Consider the following 12,905-nt stretch of genomic DNA (forward strand, 5'->3'; position numbering starts at 1 on the left):
GGAGAGTGAAAAAGCTGACTTAAAACTCAACATTCTAAAAATGAAGATCATGGCAAATAGATGGGGAAACAATGGAAACAGTGACAGACTTTCTTTTCTTGGACTCCAAAATCACTGCAGATGGTGACTGCAGCCATGAAATTAAAAGACACTTGCTCCTTGGAAGAAAAGCTATGACCAACCTAAACAGCATATTCAAAAGTAGACATCATTTTGTCGACAAAGGTCTGTATAGTCAAAGCTATGGTTTTTCCATTAGTTACATATGGATGTAAAGTTGGACCATAAAGAAAGCAGAGTGTCCAAGAACTGATGCTTTTGAACTGTGGTGTTGGAGAAGACTCTTGTGAGTCATTTGTACTGTAAGGAGATCCAACCAGTCAATCCTAAAGGAAATCAGTCCTGAATATTCATTGGAAGGACTTGATGCTGAAGCTGAAACTCCAGTACTCTGCCCACCTAATGTGAAGAGCTCACTCATGAGAAAAGATTCTGATGCTGGCAAAGACTGAAGGCAGGAGGAGAAGGGGACAACAGAGGATGAGATGGTTGGATGGCATCACCGACTCAATGAACATGAGTTTGAGCAAGTTCCGGGAGTTGGTGATGGACAGGGAAGCCCAGTGTGCTGCAGTTCAAGGGGTCGCAAAGTCGAACACAACTGAGCAACTGAACTGAACTGAATTATCAATAAGATGTAACATTATGTATAAATTATTTATAAATATATATATATATATAACATGTAATACAATTCAACAGAGAAAATAATGCCAAAATATTAACTTCAACCTAAACCTTACACCTTTTACAAAAATTAACTCAAAATGTATTATTGAGTTAAATATAAAACAAAAAATACACAAAACATTTTTTAAAATAGGAGAAAATATTCAGGATCTAAGAGTAGACAAAGATTTCTTAGATTTGACACCAAAACCACAATCCACTAAAAAATAATGATCAGCTGAACTTTATCAAAATTAAAAACTTCTGCTCTGCAAAATATTATTTTAAGTGAATAAGGCAAGTGGCAGAGTGGGAAAATATGTTTCCAAACCACATATTTGACAATGAAATAGATAGATCAAAATATATTAAAAGTTCTCAAAACACTGTAAGAGCAAAAATCTCATTCAGAGCATGAGTGAAAGATATAAAGAGAGAGTCCACTGAAGATGCTACAGAGACAGCAAATAAGTACCTGAGTACTTATTCAGTATCATGAGTCACTAGGGACCTGCAGACTACAACCACAATGAGATATCACTTAACAGGGATGGCTAAAATAAAAAATAGTGACAAGGGAATTCCCTGGCAGTCTAGTGGCTAGGACTTCACTCTCTCACTGCTAAGGGCCTGGGTTTGATTCCTGGCTGGGGAATTAAAATTCTACAAGCCTTAAGCATGATTAAATAATAATAAAGAAAACAAGGAAGTAGCCAGTTTCAGATGGAGGGGCAGATGTCCCCAGGGAGAACAGAGCTGCCCTCTGCCCCTCTGTCCACCGGGACAGGACAACTTGGCAATGGGGAGATTCTACATGGAAGATCATCCCCATTGGGCAATTTCTAGGGAATCACCTGTGAGGCCATGGCACTTGGCCCCCAAAGAGAAGGATCAGTCACTTGGAAAGCTATTCCCAGTTCTTGCTATCTGACTTATAAACAATGTTTTTCTTCCACAACAGCCGGAATTGCGTCTCCACTTCATCTATTTTTATTTTTCATTTATTTACCCCCATCCTTTAAAAACAAAAACAGAAGCAATATCTCACCAATTAGACTTTTACCAAAATAATGATTTATAGTGTACCCAGCTATTTACAGAGATGATCCATTTACAGAAGGAGGAAGTGGTTGTAATATATTATGGGTGAATCCATGATGAAGAGTCTTTCATTTCATTGGCTGGCTGTATTGCAGAGTTAATCTTCAAAGTGCATATTGCTAAAAGGGGAAGAACAATTGATGACTTAATTTCTAAATTTAAAAACTGTCATTGACATGCATCACAATGAAAGTCTAATGTTTCAATGAAGTGCCCTCTGCAGTCTTCTGGCTTCCCTCCCAGCTGGCATCCTTTCAAGACTTGGGCTGCGGGAAAATGCACAGACATGTCCCGCTTTATTCAGATGTTCAAATATCAGGGTGAGCACACACTTCCGACTCCGAAAAAAAGGTCATTTCAATTTAAGATTTAAACTACAGGTAGAGGTTCTGCTATCGGTGAATTAACTGCAGAAATGCCTTGTGACCCCATGGACTGTAACCCGCCAAGCTCCTCTGTCCATGGAATTCTCCATGCAAGATTACTAGAGCGGGTTGTCATTTCTCCAGGGGATCTTTCCTACCCAGGGATCCAACATCTCCTGCATTGCAGGCAGATTCTTTACGGTTTGAGCCACCAGGGAAGCCCCAGAAATGCCTAGACTAAGTTGATTCCTTACTCTTGGGCATGTGTTTAAATGACCCAGAGGCAAAAACAGTTGTGTTGTTATATTATGGGGGTTGTGTGTGTGTTTGTGTGTGTTTCCATTTAATGTCCTAATAGTTCCTTTATTGGATTAACTTCCTTCTTTTTCTGCTTATTGTTTTATCATTTTACTTCCAACTTTAGCTTGATAAATCAGCCTTTATAATAGTGCTTACATCTTTCAGTTTCCAGAGGAATATCTTGGTAGTCTCACCCTTCAGCTAACAAGTCCTCTCCTCTCTAATCACTCCCCCCACCATAGTTACCCCACCCCCAAGTACTTCCCTAATGGCCCCGGGTTTCCACCAGGCTGATCTACTGGATCACTAGTTGATCTGTCCCTTTTAAGTCATAAGATAAGCTGGAAATATCTGTTTTTCTAAAAAAAACACAACCTATTAATATATACATTTTAAGTACTTTTCTAATGGGCTTGTGAAGGAAGAGATCCACTGCCTTATGACTAGCTTTAAATATCTTCCTGAGGTTCAGGAAATATGACAACTGTATATGAGAATAAAACTGCTTGCTTTCTGTCCATCTTTTGAATAACTTCACAAAAAAATTTAGTGTCTTTAACAAACAAAGTTCTTCAAACAAATAAATCTGTCCACTTTAAAAAAATCATATAACTTTAAAATAGAGCTGCCTGGTCCAGCTTCCCTCACTCCATTACTGGTGTCCTCGGTAAACATCCTTTATGCCAACACCCATCTCAGAGTCTCTGCTTCCCCAGGGTAATTTCAAGAGTCTGTTGCCATTCTGGAGACCATCTGAGGCAAGACTTTAAAATTTCTACTTGAAAACCTTGCCTAAGAGTTATCGCATCTGAAGCCAGAATTAGTTGGGATCTTCTTTAATGCAAATGCCCCAAATGTGCCTAGCGCCCCCTTTCTACAAGCCTGAGCTCAGCCTTTAGAACAAAGACACTTTCATGGTTCATCTTTCCACTTAACCAGGTAGACTGAAGTGTGTAGGCAAAAATCAGTCGTGCCTTTCAGGAGGGTCACAGACTCCCACCCCAGAAAACTGCAGAACCATACACAATTCTGGGTACAGTTTCAGGAGGATAATAAACCTCCCCTCCAAAAGTTTCCATGGATTCCAATTCAAGAATCATTGATTTATAGTGAAGGTAACAAGAACTCATAGTCTCCAACCCTTTTTCCCCAGCACAGGGAATAGAAAAAAAAATTTTAAGATATTAAAAAAGTCCTAATTTTTCTTTATATGATTCCATCAATGGGTTTTGAATAACCAAATATCAGAGTCAACTTACATTTTCCATAATAGTGTTGACCATCCTTGAACTTGACTCTTTACGATACTTCTTCCTGGTATAGTAGACACTGACGAGAGTGATGATCAGCATCAGGGCCAACACAGCAGCAGTGGACGATGTGGCGATGACAATGGTGTCTCGTGTTGACCCTCTCTTTTCACACCTTTCTCCCATGTACCACCAGTCATCCCCCGACCGACACCTACACGTTTGAAACATGACTGAGTTATGAGCTGACATTTAAATCTGAAAATCTTCACCATTGAAGGTGTGGGTCAACACTCAGGTCATTGACAGATGGAACCATTGGTCACCCACTCGAACTGAAAGGATTGGTTAGACTAGCCCAGGAAGCCAGGCAGGGCCAACAGCAAGGAGCAATGAAATTATTCCTAATCTGGGATTTAAAACAGCAGCTCCCAGCTGGGGAAGAAACGCAGCACAGGTAGTGGAGAAACTTTAGTTCTCAGTGTCCCAGTCCGGAACATCCCAGCTGTGATTATGGCCAGGTTCTTCTCAGAATTTAGGTATCTCCATCTATAGAATGTGGACAGTCACATTGACCACACCAGGCTGTTGTAAGGATTTATAATTCATGAGGACTGTTTCAGGAATTAGAATCAATGTGAGAAAGCAGGAGATGTGGGTTCCGTCCCTGAGCAGGGAGGATCCCACCTGCCTCAGAGCAGCTATAGCTGTGAGCCTGTGCTCTAGAGCCCAGGAGCCACAAATACTGAAGCCCATGCATCCTTAGCCCATGCTCCCCAACAAGAGAAGCCACCACAGTGAGAAGCCCAAGCACCACAACTAGAGAGAAGTGTCCACTCTCTGCAATTACAGAAAAACCCACATAGCAAGGAGAAGGCAATGGCAAGCCCCTCCAGCACTCTTGCCTGGAAAATCCCTTGGATGGAGGAGCCTGATTGGCTACAGTCCATGGAGTTGCAAAGAGTTGGACACGACTGAGTGATTTCACTTCACTCATTTCATACTTTATCACTGGAGAAGGAAATGGCAACCCACTCCAGTATTCTTGCCTGGAGAATCACATGGACAGAGGAGTCTGGTGGGCCATGGTCCATGGGGTTGCAGAGAGTCAGACATAACTGAAGTGACTAAGCACGCACGCATGCCACATAGCAACAAAGACCCAGCAGAGCCATAAATAAATAAAATTAAAAATATATACAATGTACTCTCTTTACATTAATAATTTCATTGTTCTACTGGCAACCCAAACTCCCAAATGGAGAGCAAACAATAAATACCCTATGAACAATTTTGAGATGAGAATCAACTGATTTCACTCATATGAAATATCACATGAATCGTACATTGTGGGAATGAAACAAATAGCTAACAAAAGGATGGGGAGATGGCACCCTTACCTACACTCAGCTTTGCCATTCTGGAGAATGCAGATCCCATCATTCTCACACCTGAAACTTGTGCAGAGGTCACTGACGTCCAAGGTTGGAAGGGGGTAATTTTGTTCATTAAGGTGGGATATGTCTAAGGAGGATGGGAGGAGAGCAGGGAGGGAGGTCAGTTGGGGTTTAATGAGCATTTGATATTTAAGTTCTAAATCAAATGTTCAGGGACTTCTGGGGTGGCCCAGCGGCTAAGACTCTCTGCTCCCAATGCAGGAGGCCTGGGTTCGATCCCTGGTCAGGGAACTAGATCCCACATGCCACAACTAAGACCTTGGGCAACCAACCAAATAAATAAATAAAAAGGAAGGGTCAATTAAAAAGCCAACTCCTTAAAAAAAAAAAAAATCAAACCTTCAGTTTGTAACACATTCAGGCAATCCTGAGGCACTGTTCAGTAACGTTCACAGGAGTGAAAAAAACAAACAGGCGGGTTGAGAGCTAGCCACAAAGGGAAGCTGGGCCAGCCTGTGGGGCTACAACTGAACATGTGTTTGCCTGGGTCTGGGCTCACCTGAGCTCAAAGGGGATCCTGCGTTCCCAGCCCCAAGGGAGCAACAAGGAAATGAAAGCTCAGAAATGCAAAGAAATGCAAAGAGGGGCTTGCCCAAGATCACAGGTCTCCTGCTTGGCAGAGCAAGTAGATAGATATTCAGCACAAGGTACCAGGTGCCCTGACAACCAGGAATCTGCTCTTTTCAGTGTTTTCTGGTCCAGTCAAACAGACATGATGAACATATGAATTTGTCTCTGCTACCTAAAATGTTTTCTCCCTCAATGAAAGTTATTTCTGAATAGTTTTTCCCCTGAAGTATCATCTAGATTTACTCTGACACAGAAATCAAAATTTCATGGATTTTAATGACACCACCTTTTGCCATAAAAAATAATTCTGACTTACTGAGATGCAAGTGGGTCTTTAATAGTAAATGAGTTAAAATCCTATCACATAAAACATGGAAACGACCAGTTATTCCTGAAAAATGTTATTGTTGGCTGCCATGACCAAGAAGTTAGAAGACAAGAGATTAATGCTGTTACTGACAAGACATATATGTGTGTGCACACATGTGTGTACATATTTAAAAGAGACAACAAAGTCCATTTCCACTTTCATTTTATGTTTTGTGTGACATTTTTACTTCTAGAATCCAAGAATTAAATTCTAGGGTATAATGGATATACTTTAGCTTATTTCTAAAGAAGTCTTCTGGGCTAAAGCTTTCCACTGTTGTTCCATGCAGTGGTAATTAATTTGTCCTGGCACTATCCCTGTTTCCATCTAAATTATTTTTATATTGTTAATGTTTCATACAAAAAAAAAATCCCACTCATGCCCACTTCTTCCCACATCTCTATCTAATATATCTGAAAATAGAACCCAGAAGAACACAGTAAATAATCAGTGACCACAAGAAAGGAAAAAAAAAAAGAATAGCTTAGAGAAAACTATTTTTGACATACCTTCCACTGCCAGTAGGATATAAACATCATCTCCTTTGATAAAATCTCTGCTTTTCAGCATTTCTTGGGTCATAAAGTTAGGGAATCCACGGCCCCTACCTATGTAAAACTGAGTTCCATTAGGGAAAATAACTTGTGCTCCCACTTTGGAAGGCCTGTCCCAAAAATAGGTTCCATTATCTGAAAAAGCAATTTATATTAATGGATTATGTTTAGCATCATCATAGCTTTTGGGGGCAGGAAAATGCAGACAATGTGAAGCACAATTAAGATAGAGCTCAAAATAATTAAATTATGCTATTGACCTGTGTTGTAGTCCCTGGCAAATCACTGGAGTTTTTCATTTATATTGTCCTGATGGAAATGAGATGGCGCAGCAGGGAGGACCACACTCAGGGTTACTGAAAGTTTCCTGGGTAGGAGGCCTGAGTAGTAAAGTTCTACACTTTTACTGACTGACCAGTGTAGAAATTCAACTACCCATTAGAATCATTCTGTAGTGGCCTTCTGAGTTACAGACAGCCCTTTAAACCGAGTTAAATCAATGCATTACTGAGAGAGTTGATAATTTTAGCATACAACAATTCATCTTACTAACTGAATTATTCACCTAACATAGCAAAGTGCTTCAGGAGTAGAAGACAGTGAGAAGCACTGTTTCTGAAAAAACAGGTGATGACCCATCCAACCTTGAGCCATTTTCAACATCATTCAGGGAAAAATGTTTTGAAAAAAGGTAAAGAAATTGTGAACATCAAATTCCCACACCTCTTTGTGAATACTATTTTTTTTTCCCTATCGATTAGATTTTTCTCCCCCAGATCACTTAGGTCCATTCTTTTCATATGCGGAATTCAGATTTGACAATATTGACCTTGTCATAATTTCATGTTTTACTTTGTTAGGTTCCCAGAGGGCAAAAGATTATTATAATTAGAAATGTGATCAATACTTTCTGGGCACTGCTTCTTTTTCTGGGCATTGCTTTCTGGGCACTGCATCTTTCAGCCTAGAAAGATGAGGAATGATGTCACTATTGGCAAGTCCCCCAGGACCCTTCAGTAAGAAGTTACGATCCATTCCCACACCCTTCCCAACACTAAGAACATCTACTTAGCATCTTCTTTCTGATCAAAAACCACCCCCATTTCAAAAACTGAGCTGTTTTTTGACAATATCAGTGACAAGACAAAGACAGCATGGGTTAGGAGAACTCAGCATCTGAGACTCTCCCCCTGCCAGGCCCTTCCACAAACTTCCCTCCTTGAACTGTAGAGACACTGTTAATAAAATTGTGGGGTTATTATTACTGTCCCGGTTTTACTGCTGAGGATGCTGAGGTTTCAAGAGATTATCAGTGCAAAGTCACAATGCTAATGAGAAGCAAACCTTGGATTTGAACCTAGGATTGTCAGACTCTAAAACCAACAACACACCTCATCCCAGGTGGTGCTAGTGGTAGGAAAAAAAAAAAACAAACCCGCCTGCCAGTGCAGGAGACATAAGAGACAGGGCTCGATCTCTGGGTCGAGAAGATCCCCTTAGAGGAGGAAATGGCAACCCACTCCAGTATCTTTGCCTGGAGAATCCCATGGACAGAGGAGCCTGGCAGGCTATGGTCCATAGGGTCACAAAGAGTTGGTCATGATTGAAGTGACTTAGCATGCACACACTCCTCGTACAACCTTGAGAATTCAGGCGTTGTCATCAAATTCCAAGAATACAGCCAAAATCTTCTCAATTTGTTGGCATCTCTGCTGATATTCCTGACAGTCCCCTGCCTGGGAGACTCTGTCCAGAATTGCTGAAGCCCTTCCCCTACATTGAAGAAGGAAATGGCAACCCAATCCAGTATTCTTTCCTGGAGAATTCCATGGACGAAGAAGCCTGTCCACGTGGTCGCAAAGAGTCAGACATGACTGAGAGACTATCAGACTTCCCCTGCGTATCTTCTGATCCTAAGATTTGGGCCTCAGAAATTCCCTAGGTGCCTGGTTGTGCATTCTCTCATTCCCAAATCATCCATCCCTCCTAGAGCAATGATTGTGTATTAACAATAAAAAAGATGAGCCACGAACCGGTGGTCAGAAATGGGTCTGTCGTTAGACTCCGCTGGTTGGACATACGCTGTCGAATGTCAGGAGTTTGATCCAAGATTGTCATCGTGACTTGTTGCCAAGGACACGGCCACTCTAACTGATCGTCATTGGCTCCAGAGATCAGGTGGAAATACATTCCTATTTTAGGCAAACTATATAGATCCAAGTAAATCTGAAAGGCATATCCCTTAGAAGAATAAAATGGAGGGCTGAAGAAAGACCCACTGGGGCTGCTGATGAGCTGTGTGAAATTCCTTATATGCCAGACATGATGAGGGCACCATGTTTCTGAAAGATTGATGTCATCAATAGACAGGCCACCCAGTGAGGCACCAGCGCCTCTGACCCCTTCAAACACCACTCGAAATTTACTGGTCACATTCAGTGTTACGTGGTAAAGTTGCCAGCTCCCAGAGGGTATATCTGCAAAAGAGGTATATTATTTCAAAGAGGATAAAGGAACATGTAGGTCACATACAAATTGACGTTAGAGTCCTAATCTTCGTGGCCAAAGGATATTTCCAGAGCTGCTGCCTCCTACAGGTGTAAAGTATGGCTTTCTTCTTCCTCCAGCTCAGGTCCAGTTACTCCAAGGCACTTTTGTAGGACTGAGTGGCTCTCTGCAATATTTGAATGCTTATCTAGCTCATTTTAATTCTTAGATCACCATTTTCCAGACACAGGTTAGTAAACAATCGCATCTAACTCATGAGTACTCCATACCCAACTTATAAGTCACCTCCCTTCAGTTGGTTAAACAGACTAGCAAGTCCAAGACTTTACATTTGTACCCCAGATCCCTGTGGTCCTCAGCCAAAGCCTCCTTTAATCTATCTAAACTTTGATTGGAATATTTCCTTCACGTGTAAAATTTTCAATCAGTTTTTGGCAGTGTTAGACAGGAATTCATCAGACCCTAGAAGGCCTACAGCCTACAACTGACTCCTTACATCATTTACCAGGGTCTCAGTGTTACAAGCTTCCCAGGTGGTGCAGTGGTAAAGAATCCACCTGTCAATGCAGGTGACGCAGATTTGATCCCTGAGTTGGGAAGATCCCCTAGCATGGGAAATGGCAAACCACTCCAGTATCCTTGCCTGGAGAATTCCGTGGACAGGGGAGTCCGGTCTGGTGGGCTACAGTCCATGGGGTTACAAAGAGTCGGACATGACTGAGCAACTGAGCATGTGAAGTCCTAAGTATTTATTTGATACCTGGTACCATCTCCTTTCTTCCCAAACTGCACATTCCCCCTCCACTATTACTTCCTACCCTAGAGAACAGTGCACCATAGGATATCTTGTGTTATTTTCTTTTATCATACACTCAAATAAGAAGAAGTACATTAAACAATTTTCAGAAGCTCCCCCCTCCCAGGGAAAGAATAGCTCAGGAATTCCTGTCAAACAGTAGTTAACATAGTGCCTTAAAACTTAAATGTATTGGCACTTAATGAGAAACATGTTGCTCGAAAATCAGTTAGAAAGATCCAAATTACAGGAAACACTGTTGTCCTTGGAAAGACCCTGGATTGAATAAAAATCTTTCATGAGAGCTTCCCCTTGATTTTTATCAGTACTTTCAGCTTAAATTCTGGACTTCTAGACAGGTTTCTTAAGTACATTTTGTGCTATTATCTATCAGTAATAACACCCACAGATTGCTAATGCAAAGGATTATATATGTATAGTCATGTATGCATGCAATAATTTTATTTATAATCTTTTGCATATGCATTAGATACATATTATATACATGTATACTATATGGTATATATACATGTATGTATAATATGAGATTAAGAACCTCAGCTTAAACTGGTCTTGAAGGGAAATATCATCTATGTTTCAGATTGTTTCTCCTTGTTAAACAGGGGGGAAATGGCACGATATATGGCATAATGTGGATCAATTTTTATATTAGGTTTTAGTCAATTCATTCAAATCAAGAAGTCAATATGTGAAGCAAACAGTAATATAGTCACCAGCCTATGACTCCTCCCTCCCTCCCTCAGGGAACCTTCTGAACCATCTAATAGCTGGTCAACATGACCCAACTCCCAGACACACGATTGGAAGGAAGGGTGGCCACCCCATTGGCGTTGCCCTCTCTCCACTCCAAATTGCTACAGAAGATACATTTAACCCAAATCATGACAATTAGAATCCTGCATTGGAATTTTTTTTTTAGGCTACAAATTAGAGGAAGAGATCCTTCTCTAGTCTGATGGTACATTTGTAATATAAATGTAAAATATAAAATGCAAACTGGGAAGTGAAACAGCCAAAGCACCAGTTTTCTGGACAAAGCCCCTCTGAGATAACAGGAAAGGTTGCCAGCCATATTCAGGGACAGGTCCCATCCTACCTGCAGCCAGTTTCTCTCTTCTTCATCCCATAATTTAGTTATGTTGAGCCAGTAACTCTTCCCATTTTGCCTAAGCTAGTTTCCATTCTATTTTATTACTTGACAAGAACTAATTTCGCCAACACCAGAGACCAATCTACAGTTTCTTAAGTGAGCATCACATATTCTATAGCACAGAAAGCATTTTCATTTTAGACCACACCATAAAACAAGGAGGATCAGGTTCTAGGTTCTAGGTTCATAACCCCTACCCTGTTGTAAGTGGTGCATTAAATAAAACGTTAAGATTGTCTCGCTCTGTTTGGGTTGGACTTGTACACACTACTATATTTAAAATGGATAACCAACGAGGACATCCTGTATAGCACAGGGAACTCTGCTCAATGTTATGCGGCAGCCTGGATGGGAGGAGAGTTTGGGGGAGAATGGATACATGCATATGTATGACTGAGTCTCTTCATTGTTCACCTGAAACTATACTATTACAACATTGTTAATCAGCTATACTCCAATACAAGATAAAAATTTTAAAAATAAAAAGATTGCTTCACTTTGAATGCAAGAATAAAAATGTTGATACCGTACCTACCTTTTATTTGTTCCACAAGGGTTAGAGTGCTGCTCACATGAGCCACAGAATACTCCCTGATATAGATGTTCAGTTGGTCATCTTGGCTTCCACTATTGTACAAAAAAAACTGCAAGCACTGAAATCCTCGTTTAGGGTAGAATATTCTACTTTCCAGTATTGCTGTGGCCCCCTCGTTTACAGAGCTACTGTCGAAATGCATGAAGAAGCCAGAACCTGTTAAGAGGATAAGAGCAGAACTGAGAAAACAGGTACTGGATACAGGAATGCATATCTTGTGGGCACTCTGCTTCCACTTAGTTCCCACTGGAGGCAGGGCACTGTTTTGAGCACTGAAATGCAGATCTTGGAGCAGGCAGACCATGAAAATTGCAACATTAGATCACTTTTTTCTTACTACAGTTGGTAGTTTTCAAAAATGAAAAAAGGGGGGACTTCCCTGGGTCCAGTGGTTGAGACTTCACCTTCCAATGCAGGAGGTGCAGGTCCAAAATCTGTTCAGGGAGTTAAGATCCCACATGTCTCGGGCCAAAAAACTAAAACCTAAAACAGAAGCAGTATTGTAACAAATTCCATAAAGACTTTAAAAATGGTCCACATCAAAAAAATCTTTTAAAAAATGGAAAAAAGTGTTACCTGCTTAGTCTAGCCTCTCTCCTTCTCCATCCTTTCCTCCCTCCTACAGTAGTATCTATGGAGGACCACTATCCACTATTCAAATCTACATTTTAAAAATATTTTTTTATTGAAAATATGTGACAGGCAGATGGTGATTGCAGCCATGAAATTAAAAGATGCTTACTCCTTGGAAGGAAAGTTATGACCAACCTAGACAGCATATTAAAAAGCAGAGACATTACTTTGTCAACAAAGGTCCATCTAGTCAAGGCTATGGTTTTTCCAGTGGTCATGAATGGATGTGAGAGTTGGACTATAAAGAAAGCTGAGCACAGAAGAACTGATGCTTTTGAACTGTGGTGTTAGAGAAGACTCTTGAGAGTCCCTTGGACTGTAAGGAGATCCAACCAGTCCATCCTAAAGGAAATCAGTCCTGAATATTCATTGGAAGGACTGATGCTGAAGTTGAAACTCCTATACTTTGGCCACCTGATGCAAAGAGCTGACTCACTGGAAAAGACTCTGATGCTGGGAAAGATTGAGGGCAGGAGGAGAAGGGGACGACAGAGGATGAGATGGTT

At 40.9% G+C, this 12,905-nt stretch overlaps 1 protein-coding gene across 1 annotated transcript in view; it reads right to left on the reverse strand.

Moving 5' to 3' along the window:
* Window positions 1-1,818: 1,818 nt before the first annotated feature.
* MEP1B (meprin A subunit beta) overlaps window positions 1,819-12,905 on the reverse strand; it is a 34,070-nt gene continuing 22,983 nt past the window's right edge. The window contains exons 10-15 of the mRNA XM_065935131.1: window positions 11,707-11,922; window positions 8,730-9,173; window positions 6,652-6,831; window positions 5,146-5,269; window positions 3,755-3,959; window positions 1,819-1,949 (exon numbers count right to left, since the gene is read on the reverse strand). Coding sequence (XP_065791203.1) covers window positions 1,935-1,949; window positions 3,755-3,959; window positions 5,146-5,269; window positions 6,652-6,831; window positions 8,730-9,173; window positions 11,707-11,922 — 1,184 coding nt within the window. The 3' untranslated portion in view covers window positions 1,819-1,934. The remainder of the gene's footprint in view (window positions 1,950-3,754; window positions 3,960-5,145; window positions 5,270-6,651; window positions 6,832-8,729; window positions 9,174-11,706; window positions 11,923-12,905) is intronic.

Source organism: Muntiacus reevesi, chromosome 4 (genome assembly GCF_963930625.1).
Source record: "Muntiacus reevesi chromosome 4, mMunRee1.1, whole genome shotgun sequence".
Taxonomy (NCBI): domain Eukaryota; kingdom Metazoa; phylum Chordata; class Mammalia; order Artiodactyla; family Cervidae; genus Muntiacus; species Muntiacus reevesi.